Below are 16,617 nucleotides of genomic sequence, written 5' to 3' on the forward strand. Positions count from 1 at the left end.
CGCAAGCTGTTTTAATGCAGCGCTTAATTCTGAAGAGGGCTTTAGTTGTCCATTCAGACAGCCAAGTCCATCCTTGGCAAATTTGCTGCAGAAATGACATTTGTTTCTGTGGGAAGTCTCCCACAGTTCTGAGCAGCTTGGAACTTCCCCACGTGAACACAGCATCTACCTGTTTCTATTTCTCCCTTCCTCCGTTTTTAGGGAAAGATTGCCAACATCGGAGGCAAGGTTAATGGCAAACTTTCTTCATTGCTCTTCTACCTCTGGACTCACCAGAGTCTCTGTCACGCTCACCAGAAAAAACAATTGTCTGTCTCTGTTCCATGTTGTGCTGGACAAAACAAAAAGCTGAAGGCTGGAATCATGAATCCCTCAAGATGGAAACATCTCTGGGGAAGGATGCAACTTGACAGACGTGACAAACTAAATTACTACAGAGACAATAATAGCAAAGGATAGTCCAGAACCTGTGGACTATCACGAATCCATTCTTACACAAATTTGCAGGTAGAAGGAATGAGAAACACCGAATGACACCCATCATTTGTCTGAGTGGTGGGTGTCTGGTCTTTGCTCCCATAAGGATGCAAAGCCTGCAGCAGAAACGAGAAGGCAAAGCCATAACTGGGTTTTATTCTGAGACAGCTCACAGAACAGTGAAATAATTTACACAGCTCCCCTCTGGACACCAAGTAATCCCAGAAAAGGTTCTGTTTGCTAAGATACAATCTTTGTGCTACTGCCCTTAAACAGGCACGCAGACAAAACAGACAACCTAACTGTGCATGCTCTTAACAATCGTGAGCGCAGCACAGGTGTACTAGAACACAACAGCTCTCACCATTCTCTGAAGAGGTGCTCAGGAGGATTTCACTGCACGGACCTTCACAGACCTTTTGGAAAAAAAACCTCCAACACGTATGCCACATTAACTGTATCGATTCAAGCACTAAGAAGATGTAAAGGTTACCGAATGTCCTCTGACTCTGCCCCGTAACAGCTTTCACAGCAATTGGCATCCAAAGCATTTGGATCAAACACCTTTTCTTCTTCTTTCCCCAGTTCTAAGACAAAAGAGGATTCATAGTGACGAGGCACGTCTAGAAACACTATCTTGTACTTCTGCTCTACGCACAGAAACTGTTCTACACATGAAGGAAATGATTTTGTATCAGAATCTGCGCATCCTGCACCCGAAGCTCACCTGAAAGAATGCACAGGGCCTGTTGAGCTGCAAAATAAGATCAACAAGCAGAGCAGCGTTTGCCATCTGAAGAACACCCTCCATAGAAAGAACCAGCCACCTGTAAGCCTTGCCGGAGCGCCGATCAGATGTTACTTGCACAAAGGCTTTGTTAAAACTTTGTCTAAAGCAGACCCAAACAGCAAATTGCGACCGATACAGGACCTGTTACACAAACAACATTTTAAATAGCAGACAGCAGCGCATAGCGCATAATCCTGTCCCAAGATATGTAGGGAACACAGTTATATATTGCTGTGAAACTAGATCACAGTGGGAATCTCCCAAGTGGAAAACTGACACTCAGCTCTCCAGTACAACGATGCTGACAATGCACACACATTAACCACTGGCTTACTAGAAATCTCCAAGGAATTTCTATCTTTGTCATGATTTTACAATTCTGCAAGTGTCTGTGCCACCTATGTGTTGAATGCGCAGCCACAGTACAGCTGGGGCACAAATATGTTCTTAAATGCAGAAGGCTGCAGAGGGACTCTTAACAGAGGAGATGAGAGCTGGTGACAGCTGAAACCTGCCAAAGGGCAAGACATGCCTCCAGAAAACTCAAACAGGACCTTTGCTTTCCCAAAACAAATACGAAAGGTCTGTAAACTTTGGAGTTCGGAATAAGCGAGCCAAGGAACTGCATGTCTAAAATTTTCAGAAACATGGGTTCTTATTGGAAGAGGCCCCTTAAAACCAGGCTGTTCCACTCACAAATCCTGAAGGACAGGACCAAGTCTGCTGGATTACAAAAGCCCTCTAAGGCTCACTGTCTAGGCACCGCCGCACTACCCTCTTACGAGCCTCGAGAAGGCGGCTTCTTGGATAACTAAGGCTGGGGCAGGTGATAAGTCACACACTGCTGAGGGGACAAAATGTTATTGGGACCCTCTTTGTTGAGATTGGGAGGTATACCAGGTGGACAGAAGTGAGTATGTAAGACATCTGTATTAGCCACAGAAAAAAAGAGATTTTAATTAGGAAGTATGAAATATGCATGAAAAATCAATTGTTAACCTCACTTTATGGTAGTTATGATCAAGCAAATAAAAAATTTTAGAAAAATATACCCATTCTTAAACCACTGTATGAGACTTACTTTCTACAGCTTACAACATTCAAACAAGTTGAGAGTACAATTAAGAATTCAACCAGTATGGGTTTTGATTCTGTAATTACACTAAAAGATAGCGTCAGGAAGAATGCAGCTTAGTAATTCCTACGCTTTGTCAAAGCCATGGTTCCTGCCATTTGAAGAACACCTGTACAACACACAGAGTCTTTCAAGATACAGCAACTAGTAACAGCTTTCTGAATGTAATCGGTAGCTGCCTGTCGAGTTGTCTCAGAGAGCACCCAGAGGTACTGCACACAGCTTGGATACTATAAAGAAACTGCAGCACATAAAACCCCACATGCAAAGTTTTGTGCTGTTAACATGGTCCTCGACTTGCATGCAGATATGACACATGACACTGGAAAACTCGGTCCAGGTTAAAAGGAAACGAAACAGTAAAGAAAAATAAAAATAAAAATAAAAAAAATTCAGTCCTCTATCGCCATCCAGTGGAAATGAATGAGATGACATCCCAGCACAGAAGGCAACCTACCATAGAAATCATTAAGCTATTAACTATTTTAATGTAACTATGATCAGGAAAAGCCTCCACATACTACTCCATAATATTTAGGTATGCTTTACTAAATTTAAGGTTAATGTTAAATAAAATGTATTTTTAACTAAGAAATTTAAAGTGCCGAAGCAGCTAAGTGGCAGAACCAGGCCCCGTCCCTAGCATAGCCCTAATCCAAGGCTGGTTTAAAACCCAGTCCAGTTAATCAGTGGGAGAACAGAGAAGAAACAGATGATCAATCTGTGGACACATGTGCTTTCAGAAACACAAGCAGTTTTGGAAAAATTGGTGCATGTGAATAGGAACTGCTCTTTCAAAGACTAAGCGTGCTCGAAGGAGCCTGTGAGTTAAAGCAGGCAAAAAGATCACGATCCAAGGAGGAGCTTGGAACCGAGGCAGAGACTGGAACCGAGCAGGTGAATCAACTGGGACAGAGTCAGGTGATGGATTCACAGAACTGACAGGACCAAAAGAAACTCCTAAAAACTTCAGACATTGACTAATGATCTGATAAGCGTATATAACCTACGCTGTATCCCTTGGTTCTCTGTCACCCACTGGGGTGGTGGTCCAGCTCTGAGTCACGACTAAAGCAAGCCCAGAGGTAACCACGTCTGTGTGGATTTTTCCTTTACCAGGCAATACTGCTATCGTTGCCATTTAAATAACTGACTGAACATCAAGTGTTACTAACAGAAACTGATAATCATAGAGTTTCACAAAGGTGGGTGGACACTTCCAATCTAACTTGCCACACGTGTGGTGGAAATCAAACTAGCCATATCCTTTTTCCAGACAGCAGAAGAAATTGCTCGTTGCATGCAGTGCAATTTGATCGCTTTCAAAATGCCTCTCCTGGATGAGACTGTTTGCTCCCTGCAAGTTTCTCTTCCTCTCCATTGATAATATAATGGGCGAGAGCAACCAGTTCAGACCTAGTAATCCCAGTGGAGGCTGGCAACACAAGTAAGGCAGGAGGCCCATATGTGGAAACAGAGAATTGGGTACAAAAAAGCGGGGTTTGACCCCAGACATTACATTTGTCACGCCACAGCCTCTGAATACAGAAAGGCTGCTAAATGACACAACAGTAAGAACGCTATCACCTCACTTCTGTGACACCAGAAGGTCTCGTACCTACCCACTGCTCAGTTCTTGGCTTAGTTTAGCCTTTCAGCTTTAAGAACAGAAAAGCTAAATCTGTGTTACAACTAATCAGCAACTTTAGTTCATGCCAATACACAGAACTACACTATCTCCCAGAACAGATAACAAGGACCTCACGTTTTAGAAAGACAAAGTCTTGCAGTATTACCGTTAGACTGCAACACTACCAGAATCGTTCCCGGTTTGTATTGAAGTAGAACAGTAAGCCGTAACATGTCAAAAAATACAGAGGAGAGGTTTACGTAGCCAAGGACCACTTACTCCAACTTGTAACTGATAAATCAACTGAAATCTATTAATCAGGTATGCATTAACACACACAAAGCAAACACAGTAAGACACAAGTTTAGGCTTAAGGGTCAAGTCAGCGGAGCCTTCCCTGGAGAGAGGCTCTTTCCTCTAACCAGCTCGTCCCGTTTCTCAGCCTCCTAGGATTTAAAAATGCAACCAAAGTCAGGTTTTGCCAGAGCAGCTGCTTGATTTCTAGTAGGAAAAGCCTATTCACTCAGCAGCTTTGCTCCTGAAACGCATCAATGAGTCCTTGTCCCAATTTCAGAGGGACCAGGCAAAGACTTGCCTCGCAAAAGTACCAAGTATAACGTATATACACACACACAGGAGCTTGTCTGATCTGCCAGTGTAATAGACTTGTGTCCTACAAACTTGTCAATAGTTTGTGGTGTTTAAAACGCTGTGAATTCAGCCGTCCCTTGTTCCCATGAATCTCATAGCAGGCATACGGTGATGGAAAGGCTGTGAGAGCATCCATCCAAGAATGACAGAATAGCATCTTACCGCGTCTCTCTGCTTCTGGAGTCACATGACTGGCAGCTTTATCCAAGCGCTGTTTAAACGGCTTGTGCTCTACGTCCTGCTGAGGCTCTCCTGCTCCGTCCATGGCATCGATGCTCAAATCTGAAAGCAGCGAGCAAGGAAAGTGGTCTATGAACACACATTTGTTATGGCCTGTGGCAAGCCGAGGAAGTGAAAAGACAGAATCTTTCGGCCAGCAGGGTAAGAACGTGCCAGACCGGGAGAGCACGTACAGTTAGTGTCAAGTGACCCACAGGGAATAAAACACACGGTGCAACACCCTAAACGGCCCTCCCAGGTACGGGGTTTGGTTTGGTGTCCCAGAAGGACCGTTTCCAACTTCCAAGAAAGCGTTACCCTGAAAGGCAGACGTGCTTAAGGCAAAAAGCCAAAAGCAAACCCCTCAAAGCCCAGAACCATTTTCAGGAACACAGGAGTTAAGCCTAAAATTGGTTGAAAGCTGCCTCCTACCTCTTCCCCCGCCACCTTTCCCTCTTCAACATCAGCACATTTCCTTGTGATCCCTTTTCACAAAAAACATTGAGGTCTGTCGTATCGGCTTCGTGCCGAAGCACCACGATGCGCTTGCTGGCTACGTGCTCTCTTAGAAGGCTCATAGCTTCTTCGCACACAACAGCCGAGGCTTCCAGTCTCTCCGGCCTTCCCACGCCCTGTGAAACGTGAGGAAGGCAAAATAACATCACAGGGGATCAGGAGGAAGTCAAGATGCACTACATTCAGAGCCCAACGCATTACCCAAAGGAATTACCACAGCAGAACAAGAGGCAGGTAGACAGGCAGATACATGCACGGTAGCAACACCCAATCAGACTTGCAGGACTTCCAGTCACTTCATCTCGCAACTTTGTTTTGAATTTAGTTAAAAGGTAATCAGATTCTTAACGCTCATTCTGCTTTTATAACTTCTGGAGAAAGGGTAAGATGTGGCATTGGTATTACAGTCAAAATTCAAGTACAAAATTCACGGCAAAGCTGTGCCTTGCCAAGTGACTTCCAAAGCAGGCTCTCGAGCCTTTCAACAAGACAGTCAAGTCTGGAGTCCCAAGGGAACTCTGTGCCAGCTCCGTCAGTGCGACTGAGCTCTCTGACAAGTACACCGCCATACAGAAATGTAAGTGGGTTTATGCCTCAGGCTCATTTACAATCTAGAAAAATAACACTGCCCGACCAGACGCGCTGGTTTAAGCGCCCAGCAGGCCTGGCTGCGTAACCACGAGGGACCACCAATTCCTCCCCGGCTGTTGCCCAAGCAGCAGCGCAGCACTCGGCAGCAGCGGGCACACGGAGCCTTGTGGGCCCTGGGCAACTACAAAAGTTATCCCTCTGCAGTCAGCAGTCCGACTCACGAGCACAAGGCACATGTGGAAAAGCAACATCTGGACCGACCTTCAGTTGAGCTCCCCTTGATCTGTCAACGTACAATTCCGGATAAACCTAGATACAATGAAAAAACAGAAGAGCCCCGTTTCACTGGGAAGCAAATCCAAAGGCCTCTTCCCCTCAGCTGCTCCGGCCCAGGAGCTGACTGTCACGACACAGGATCAGCGAGACACCTGAGCTGCTGCCTCCCAGCCCTCCCCGGTAGCTAAGCGCTTGCCGTCTGTAATACTTTTTAGAGAAAACAACAATGGGGAGGGGGAGGCGGAGTCCGCCGCCGGCTTGCTTTTCCTCCCCTTGCCCGCTCGCAGGGGCTGAAGAGGCTCCTGAGCCGCCCCCCCGCGACAGCGTTACAGCAGACCCCAAGGCAGCCCCAGCCCGCTGCCACGGCCCCGGCCGGCGGCTGGGGGAAAGACAAAGCCCCGCGCAGAGCTGCGGCGGCTGCCCGGGCACCCGGAGGCGGCGGGGGGGCGGCAGGGCGCCGCGGGCCGACCCCCCTCCCGGGCCCCGCCGCCACAAGGGAGCACCGGGGCCGCCCCGCCGCCGCTCCTCACCTCCTCACTGAGGTAGCGGCGTAGCCCCGAGGAAAAAAAAGGCATCACCGTGAGGAGGCCGCTGACCACCGTCACTGCCGGGGAGACGAGAACCGCCGGCAGCCCCGCCGGTCCCGGGCCAGGCCACCCGCCTCAGCCCGCCCGCCGCCGGCACCAGGCGCTCCCTGCCGCGGCCGAGCGCCGGTCCGCCACGTCCCCCCCCGGCCGGCCGCTGCCCGACGGCCACGCCCGGGCTCGCCCCCCGCCCTCAGCCCGACCGCTCACCCAGCGCGCCGCCGCACATCCCGGCCCGAAAGCCTTCCCGGCTCCCGGGGAAGCCCCGCTCCGCCTCAGCCGCTCCAGCACGCCGCGCGGGCCGGAAATGAAACCCCCTTCCGGGGCCGGGCCGGGCCCGCCGCCGGCTCCGCCCACGCCCGCCGGCCCCGCCCACGCCCGCCGGCCCCACCCATGCCCCGCCGGGCAGCGCGGCCCGGAGCCGGCCGAGGAGGGGCTGGGGCTCCCGTTCTGCGTCGGGCCGGGAAGGGGCTCGGTGCCGCCGCGGGCTCCTCTGAGCCGGCCCTCGTGTCTTTGCGGGCTTGGTGGAGCGCTTCTGCCATCTGGCGAGAAAAAATTGCGTAATGCAGCCGCCGGGCTGGTGAGCGCTGCTGCCATCTAGCGATAAATATTTGAGTACTGCAGCCGGCCCTGTTGGTGGGGCGCTGCTGCCATCTAGCGAAATATAATTGGGTACTGCAGCCGCCCGGTTTGTGGGGCGCTGCTGCCATCTGGCGACCAAAAATTGGTACCAGACCACGGGGCTCGAACGCGTGTCCTCCGAGCGGGAAAGATTCTACCGACGGCGTGACGCGAACCCCTGTCGTTGCAGTCGAGCCACTTCTACGCACACGCTGCCCTTAGTTTGACCGAAACGCTACTGGGCATCCGTAAGAGCGGATTTTGTAATACGCATACGTAGCCACAAACCGCACCCCTAGGTGTCAAGCCTATTCCATGCATGCGCTGCCCTCAGTTTTCCAAGAAATGCAACTGCGCACGCGTAAAATCCTATGTGATAATACGCATACGCATCCACAAACCCCGCCCCTACACGTCAAGCTGATTCTACGCATGCGCTGCCCTTAGTTTTGCCAAAAACAATTCTGCGCATGCATAAAGGGCGATTTCGTAATGCACATGCGCCGCCGGAAACCGCGCACTACGGTGTCAAACCCACTTTACGCATGTGCAGCCCTTAGTTTTCAAAGAAACTCCACTACGCATGCGTAAAAGCCGATGACGTCATGCACATGCGCCACCGGCAATCAAGCGCCTCGGCGTCAAGCCCATTCTGCGCATGAGCAACCATGAGTTTTGCCAGTAATGAGACTGCGCATGCGAAAAAGCAGATTACGTAATGCGCATGCGTGGTAGGAAACCACGCCCCGCGGGGTAAAGCCCCTTCTGCTCATGCGCTGCCCTTAGTTTGCCTGTAATGATATTGCGCATGCGTATTAGGGTTAGGGTTAGGGTTGGGGTTAGGGTTAGTGTTGGGGTTAGGGTTAGTGTTGGGGTTAGGGTTAGGGTTGGGGTTAGGGTTAGGGTTGGGGTTAGGGTAGTGTTGGGGTTAGGGTTAGGGTTGGGGTTAGGGTTAGGGTTGGGGTTAGGGTTACGGTTACGGTTACGGTTACGGTTATGTTAGGGTTGGGGTTAGATTTCAGGTCAGGGTTAGGTTAGGTTTAGTGTTAGGCTTAGGGTTAGGGTTAGGCCTCTTAGGGTTAGGCCTTTCTTAGGGTTAGGGTTAAGGTTAGATTTAGGGTTAGGTTTAAGGTTAAGGTTAGGATTAGGCTAAGGGTAAGGGATAGGGTTAGGGATAGGGTTAGGGATAGTTTTAGACGTGTGTTAGGGTTAGGGTGTTGGTTAGGGTTAGGTTTATGTTAGGGTTAGGGTTAGGGTTAGATTTCGGGTTAGGGTTAGGGTTAATATTTGGGTTAGATTAGGTTTAGTGTTAGGCTTAGGGTTAGGGTTAGGCCTCTTAGGGTTAGGCCTTTCTTAGGGTTAGGTTGAAGGTTAGATTTAGGGTTAGGGTTAGGATTAGGCTAAGGGTAAGGGATAGGGTTAGGGTTTGGGTTAGGGTTAGATTCAGGGTTTGGGTTAGGGTTAGGGTTAGATTTCGGGTTAGGGTTAGGGTTCAGGGTTAGGGTTAGGATTAGGGTTAGGGTTTGGTTAGTTTTAGGGTTAGGGTTAGGGTTAGGGTTAGGGTTAGGAATAGAGTTAAGGTTAGGTTTAGGGATAGTTTCAGATGCGTTTTTGGGTTAGGGTTAGGGTTAGGGTTAGTGTGAGGCTTAGGGTTAGGTTTAGGGTTAGGGTAATTGCTAGGTTTAGCGTTAGCGTTGGGGTTAGTGTCAATGTGTCTGTTAGGGTTAGGGTTAGGTTTAAGGTGAGGATTAGGAACATGACATGCACATCTTAGGGTTAGAGTTCGGGTTAGGGTTAGGGTTAGGGTTTGCGTAAGGATTAAGGTTAGGGTTAGGGGTAGGGGTAGGGGTAGGTTTAGGGTTAGGCCTCTTAGTGTTAGGGTAAGGCTTAGTGCAGGAGCGGTCTGCAAACTGGGACCATGCGCGGGAATCAGTTAGCTGAGGGGAATTTGCTCGAGCTTGTCTAGACAACAATTAACATGATGAGGCGTGTTTGCAGAGCACAGGGGGGTGGGAGACGGCTGGCGCCAAGGAAAGGTAACACCTTGCTGTTAATTGATGGCAGTTAACCACCAATCAGGGATTGCCTGGTATGCAGTGCTTAGCTCCAAGAACCAATTAGTTTAAAACGCGCAGCTTCTGAAAGTCTATAAAACCTCATGCTTCTGTACAATAAATTGACATTTGCTTGCATCAAGCTGCGTCCCGTCTCTTCATTCGCCGCAAATTGGTGACCCCGACGTGATGCGTTTAAGGATCTAACGTGAAGGGCTCTCGAATCGCCTATCTGAGCGACATGCAGCGAATCCCACAGAACTTTGAATGATCTGCTGAAAGGAAGCAGGAGCCGGCTGAAATCCCTCCGGAGTTGAGAGGTGAGCTGTGGGAAATCCGTAATGGGGAATCAGGGTTCGTCCCCAGAAAGAGACGTATATGGACTCATGAAGGGTCTTCTAGTCAGATCCGGGAGTCTGTGCCTCAGTCTCCTCAAATGGTGACCCCTATGGTGGTGTTCCGAAGCCTTGGAAGAATAAGGACGGAAAAAAGACAGCTCGTGGAAGAGGGCTGCGTTCCGGAGGAGACGGCTTGGCTGAACTTGCTGTCTGGACCAGGCGGACAACCTAAACCCCGAGGATAACACCTGTATTCATCGAGACAGGTGAGCAGCCAAGAAACTTTAGAGACTTTGAAAGAATGAAAGTGTGTACATACAGCAGCCAATTGTATGATGCTGCCGCGGAGGGGAGCTCCGTGTCGGGAATGCATTTAGCATCTTGGTGGCAAATTCTGACTACTCTTTGCCAAGTGTGGACTAATTCTACTAACGGTGCTAAACCAGAGGAAGCTGTAAATTCCACCGACAGCGCGACTCTTCTCAAGACACCGTCAGCGATGGCGATTCTGTCCACACCTCCTCTGCCCCCAAAGCTTCTGTCACTGATTGCAGCGACCCTCACAACACAGGACCAAGCACGGGAACAGGACAACTCGGACAATGATTTTATTGACACTGATAAACCTTTTGATCCAGGTCCTATAGATCTGGAAAAGGAGCTAGACCTTTCCCCCTCCCCCTCGTCTCTCCTGATGCATTGATTGTATTTTTGGGGAGGGTGAAAGGGAGTCTGAGGGATTGGTGGCAGGAATGCAAGTGGGAAACACTTCAGTCATGGGTTTGGGGAGTCGCTATGGCATGTTCAGTATTTTGTCAGACAAATCAACCTCCAGAGTGGCAGCCTGTGCAATACGAGGCTGTTAAAGGGTTAAGCAAAGCAGTGCGGGAAGGGAGGATTCATAATGAGAGAACAACTAGTTATTGTGAAGGAGAATAGGAAAGATAAACATGGTTATCTAGTGTTTAATAGGTGTCTGCATGCTTGTAGAGATATATAGCATTGTAACTGCATGAATGATTTCTGCCCTGAGCCTGGTGGAGCATACAGCTGCGGTTTGTGTCCCGGCTCAGAGATGTAAATAGGGGCTTCTTTGTTACGGTAAAAGTTTTTCTCTTTGCATAAAAAAGAGAGGGAATGAAGGGAATGACCCCAGAGGTATGTTCAGAGAAGGCATGCTATGTTTCGAACTTTTTGACTGAACCAGTTCTTGTTTGGTGTGCCTTTCCACCTATGTATAATATTAATCCAAAAGAAGATGATATTGTTTACACTTTGTTGATAATTGTTTTTCTGTAGATGTTAAAGTAGTAGGAGGCTATGATGGGAATGTGTCGCAGCGGTTCTTATCTTACCCAGAGTAACAGCAGGGAAAGCATTAAAGAGTTAAATCACCTTGTTTGGTAGGCAGTTAAGAATGTAAGTCAAAATTGCCACTGTTTTTTGCTGTTGGTTCAGGGACATGGCTGTGAGGATTTTGATGGTATGTGCTGCGTGGATTTTAGGTGCCCCATTGCAGCAACATGTTATCAAAATCTGAGAAAACTTCAGCCTTTTTGGCATTCATTCAATCAATTGGCAGTATTGTTTGTTTGCTATTACCTTGGTTGCTGTCATGTTTGCAAGGGCCCTGCAGAACATGGCAAACCTGGTACTAGCTGTTCAAAAATAAAAAGGGGAAATTGTAAAATTGTACGGAACAAAGACAGTGGGTTATTTTGACATTGACAATATGTCTCAGTTTTTTATTTGTTCTATTACTTATACCTTGTTTTTACTTGTTCGGTTTCAAAGGTTCTTTTTGTGCAACAGGAAGGGGGAGATGCAGGAGCGGTCTGCAAACTGGGACCATGCGCGGCAATCAGTTAGCTGAGGGGAATTTGCTCGAGCTTGTCTAGACAACAATTAACATGATGAGGCATGTTTGCAGAGCACAGGGGGGTGGGAGACGGATGGCGCCAAGGAAAGGTAACACCTTGCTGTTAATTGATGGCAGTTAACCACCAATCAGGGATTGCCTGGTATGCAGTGCTTAGCTCCAAGAACCAATTAGTTTGAAATGCGCAGCTTTTGAAAGTGTTTATAAACTCGTGTTTCTGTACAATAAACTGACATTTGCTTGCATCAAGCTGCGTCCCGTCTCTTCATTCGCCGCAGCTTAGGGTTAGTGTTTAAAGTTAGGGTTAGGGCTAGGGTCAGGGTTAGGTTTTAGGGTTGGGGTTAGGGTTACTCCTCTTAGAGTTAGGACTAGGGTTGTCGCGACGGAGGGAAGACACAGTCACTCAATAAGAGTGATCAGCAGACTTCATTTATTGTCTCTTACAGTCACCTTTTATGCCTTCTTATAATTACCTCATACATATTACAAAAGTTAAGCTCATTATTGGTTAGTTGCCTAAATACCAAGTCCGCCCCTAGTTTCTCTTCTGTAGTTATCTGTTCCCACCTGCAACATTCTTTTCCCACTGAAATCTTCCTGTTATTGTGTAACAAGGACAGCCAAAGACAGTGTATTTTGCTTTACTTCAGATAAGCTGAGAGCCATGTGCATTTTTGTCCAGCCAGCTGGACTATGTCTATGTGACCCTTTTCAGCTAGCCAGTTATCCACATATAAGTGTGGAATTCATTGGCCTGACCAAAAAGTGAATGAGATAAACCATGTAAAAATGTCTGAGTGGCAACGTAGCCGAGGTGGCCAGCCTCTGCCATTACGAGGGAGGAAACATTATCATCGTATCTTAACATTAAGACCTGCAATAATTTACAATATTAAAATAGGGTGGTCTTAATGTTCATGCCCCTGGAAGCTGGCTGACCTTGGGATATGCTAAGAACCTGTATTTCTGCAAGGCATTTCAGTAGCGTTTACAGTTGGCGTCATTCTCTTTGAAAGCTCATTTTGCTTCTGGTTTATGTTTCAAAGGCTTCTTGCAAAATTTAATAAATAGCCGTTGGACTGAGATTTCCTCCCCCTCCAACTTTTAGTGAAGTTTTCCTGTAGCTATAAACTAAGAAATTCCTACTGTGTGCTCTCAAGAGTGGCTGTTGGAAAATGCACTCGGTAGCACTTCCCTTTTTCTATCGTGGATCTCCTCTTGCAGAAGCTGTAGCACAGACTTCTTTAATTTACAAAATGAAATTACTTGGGGACAAACTTTACCCTGATCCAGCAATTTACATTTACCCTCTGGCAAAGGAGCCGGTGGATTCCTTTCCCCTGCTCTCTAGCTGCAGAGCAATCATTTTTCCAGTCTGAGCTCATTTTGTAGTTGATCCAATGGATGGGAGAGCTCTGCAGAAGGAAAACTGTTCCTCCCTCCTTTTTTTGATATTGTGGCTCTAGGAAAGTCATTTAACCTAAATGCCTACATTGTAGAAGGCCAATGTGGTGTGAGAAGGCTTCCATCTATCACCTTAGTTTGATAAAATCCAAAGCTTGTAACAGTTTTCCTTTACCCATCTTTCAATTTTGTCTTTTTCCTCTCCCCCCCCCCCCCCCCCCCCCCCCTCCTCTCCTCCAGGGAAGCTTATGCTAGAGGGAAGAAGGAAAGCCTCCCTTTTTACCAGAGGAGCCCTCCTCCTCCTCCTCAGACGATCCCATTCCAGAGGAGTTGTTATGTCCCATTTGTAAAGATGCGATGACGGATGCAGCAGTTATTCCCTGCTGTTTCTGTAATGGTATGCAGCCCGTGGCTCAGCACCTCCACATCACCTACAAAAAGGCAACACCCTGACACCAGGAGGGCCAGATTTCCCTGCGGAGGGCGAGGAGCGGGGCATCGTGCACCGAGAGCAGGGGCAGCTCCGGAGCACAGCACGGCAGAGCCAGGAACTGGCAGCCTGTGCTCGCCCCCAGGGCCGCGGAGCTGCCTGTCCTGTTGAGAATGTTACGCAGAGGTTTCTGTAATTGTATATTTACAGAAAAAAAAACCCAACCCAAAAAAAGGAAATAAAAAGCTTTACTTTTTCTGGCTGTGTCCTTGGGTGTGATTGCAGAGTGGTCTGTGCATCCCTCTGCTCTGGCAGGGGTTAGAGAGGGGCGGTTTGGTGCCTGTTCATTAGTAGGCATTGGGTTTTAATCCAAGCTCCTGGACCCTTCTCCGCCACCTGAATAACGGTGCAAGAAGCAGCAGGGTCAGGAATGGATTTGAGTGGCAGGGACATTCCCTGAAAACTGCAGCTCCTGCCTAATGAAACTCGGCTCAAATGTTTGGAGGGAGCACCTACAGCTTGCTCTGGGACCGGGAGACCTGTCACAGGACCCAGTTCTGATGGTGCCGTCCAGCTGACTTGAGAGGACTTGGGGCCGTCCTGAAAGTCAGGACCAGACCTTGCCTAGCTTCAGTGCAGAGCAACACGAGAGTTTGGGTGAGAACTGCGAGCCAACAGACAGAAGAGAAACTGCCAACAGTGGGATTGATCTCGGCAGCTCTTTTTTTTCTAGCATGGGAGTGATGATGCAGCCTCTGACCTTTGTGAAATGTGTCCTGGAGTCCCTCACCAGTGAGGGAGGCGGAGGTCTAGCACTGCCTTTGGCCCACGGCAGAGGTAGGGAAGAGTTCTGGACGTGTCTCTCCATCAATTGTCTCCAAAGGCTTTCTGTGGTGGGTGTGTGGCTCTAGGGAAGGCCTGGGCCGTGATATTTCTTTTTCACAAACTTTCTGATGCCAACCATCTGGACAACGCATCTCTCCGGTGAGAAGGGGCTGAGAGAGATGGGACTCTTCAGCCTGCAGAAGAGAAGGCCCAGGGCACCTTCTCCATATAGGTCACTATCTGAAGGCAGGGTGCAAAGAAGATGGAGCCTGGCTCTTTCCAGTGGTGCCCAGCATCCATGCGGCTCAGGGTGGCCCTCCTTCAACAGGGGCTGGCACCAGGTGGCCCCCAGAGGGCTCTGCCAGCCCCAACCGCTCCAACAGCGTGTGATGCTGGCACAACTACCAGCAGCAGCAGGGACCGCCTGAAAGGGGCCTGAGCAGACAGGGAGGTGTGAAGCAACGCTGCCGGAGGGGCTTTGCATCACAGGGTCTGTCTCTGAGGCTGGGCGAGCGCCTGGGTGCGCCTGTAGGTGCACCCCTGAGACCACTGTGATGTCACCAGAGGGTCACAGTCACCCCTTGACTTCACTTGGGCTGCACAGCAACACTGCCAGCATCAGGTACTGCCAGCGTCAGAGTGTCCTGTGGGCAGCACCCAAACCATCGAGTCCTGCCACAGCACACCGGACGTTGAGAGCTGCCAGCAGCTGAGGAGCCAGGGAGTCCTGCCCGTGGAACCCGAGCCTTCACGTCCCACCAGCAGCACCCGAGCCTTCGAGTCCTGCTGGCGGCACCCATCCAGCCCTGCCAGTGGCAGGTGAGATAGCAAGTGCCGCCAGCAGCTGACAGGGCACCAACTTCCAGCACCAGTGATGGAGGCATCCAGGCATGAGCCAGCAGCACTGGGAGCCGCCGGGATCTCCCGGCGGGAGGACACCTGCCCCATCTGCTTGGGTCCCCTTGAGGGCCCCGCTGCTGTGGATCCGTGCTGGCATGCGTTCTGCCACGCTTGCATCCAGCACTGGGCTGACACCACCGTCGCTGCCACCTGCCCCATCTGCCGGGGGCGCATCGTGGCCATCCGCCGCCTGCAGGGACAGGTGGACCACAATGGGGCAGCCCGCCATCATCACGGCCGGCTCCATCCTCAAGTAGAGCTGTGGCGGTGGCAGGGGGCGGTGGCAGCGGTGGCAGCAGCGGGGGCCCCGGAGGTCCCAGGCGCCGGAGGCTCTCTGACGACCGTGGGGAGCGCAGGCCCCCCGTGCCCCGCCAGCGCGTCCGCAGCATGTCCAGCCTGCAGGACAGAGACCGCAGCCCCCTCCGCCGCTTGCCGGACATCAGCGAAGATCTGCAGTGGCTGCGCAGGTTGTTGGAGGATGAGCCGGGCTCAGGGGACCATGCGCGCCGCCTCCCCTTGCCCCGCTACCGAGTGAGGCGGCCGGGGCCCTCCAGGCCCCCCCTGAAATAAAAACACTGGGGGATGCTGAGAGGGGCCACACCTGGTTTCTTCTGTGTCTGGTTGCTCATCGCTGCACAAGTCGGGGGAGTGAGAGGGGTATGGCCCTGGGAACTGGGGGAAGAGGCTGGCATATGGCTCAAGAACTGGTAGAGAGGGAGGAATGTGTGTGTCGGAACTGGGGGAGAGGGGCCACTACTGGCTTCTTCTCTGCTGCTTTGCTCATTGCTGCGGGGATGGGATGCATCCCCAGAAGGGGAAGGGGGAGTGCCCTGGGACTCTTGCCAGCAGATCCCCAAAGGGGCCAGTGCCTGCTGTCCTGAAGGCCAGGGCCAGGCAAGCAGCTGAGATGCGGGTTTCAGGGAGACCCTCCTCTCCTCTCCTGCCCCCACACCCCTGTGCTGCTGAGGGCTGGGGGAGGCTCTCCGGCTGGGGGAGATTTAACCCTAAGTCTTAACCAAATAACCTAATCCTAAGACTCAACCTTAAGACTCAGCCTTAAGACTTAACCCTAGGACTTAACCTTAAGACTTAACCCTAAGTCTTAACCCTAAGGCTGAGCCTAGAGACTTAACTCTAAGACTCATCCTTAAGACTTAACCCTAAGACTCAACCTTAAGAATTAACGTGAAGACTTAACCCTAAGACTCAACCTTTAGACTTAACATTAAGACTTACCCTTAAGACATCCCTGATACTTAACCATAAGTCTTAACCTAAAGACCTAACCCTAAGACTT

The 16,617-nt window shown here is 50.1% G+C and overlaps 1 protein-coding gene across 1 annotated transcript; it reads right to left on the reverse strand.

Annotated features, from left to right (window-relative positions):
• Positions 1–83: 83 nt before the first annotated feature.
• LOC121099437 lies at positions 84–15,549 on the reverse strand. Its single transcript, XM_040618345.1, has 5 exons — positions 15,360–15,549; positions 8,072–8,180; positions 7,080–7,411; positions 4,846–4,965; positions 84–1,064 (listed from the first exon to the last, which is right to left on the reverse strand). Exons 1-5 carry the CDS (start codon positions 15,547–15,549, stop codon positions 967–969), a joined length of 849 nt encoding a protein of 282 aa, XP_040474279.1. The 3' UTR covers positions 84–966.
• Positions 15,550–16,617: the final 1,068 nt, after the last annotated feature.

The sequence above is a fragment of the Falco naumanni genome, chromosome 19, assembly GCF_017639655.2.
Source record: "Falco naumanni isolate bFalNau1 chromosome 19, bFalNau1.pat, whole genome shotgun sequence".
Lineage (NCBI taxonomy): Eukaryota > Metazoa > Chordata > Aves > Falconiformes > Falconidae > Falco > Falco naumanni.

Coding starts and splice junctions, on each gene's coding strand:
- LOC121099437 (XM_040618345.1), bottom strand. CDS start 15,549: ATGGCGGGCTGCCCCATTGTGGTCCACCTGTCCCTGCAGGCGGCGGAT. Junction 7,412..8,071: donor TCATCGGCTTTTACGCATGC/GTAGTGGAGTTT, acceptor TTTTCTCGCCAG/ATGGCAGAAGCGCTCCACCA. Junction 4,966..7,079: donor GATGTGCGGCGGCGCGCTGG/GTGAGCGGTCGG, acceptor CGCTGCTTTCAG/ATTTGAGCATCGATGCCATG.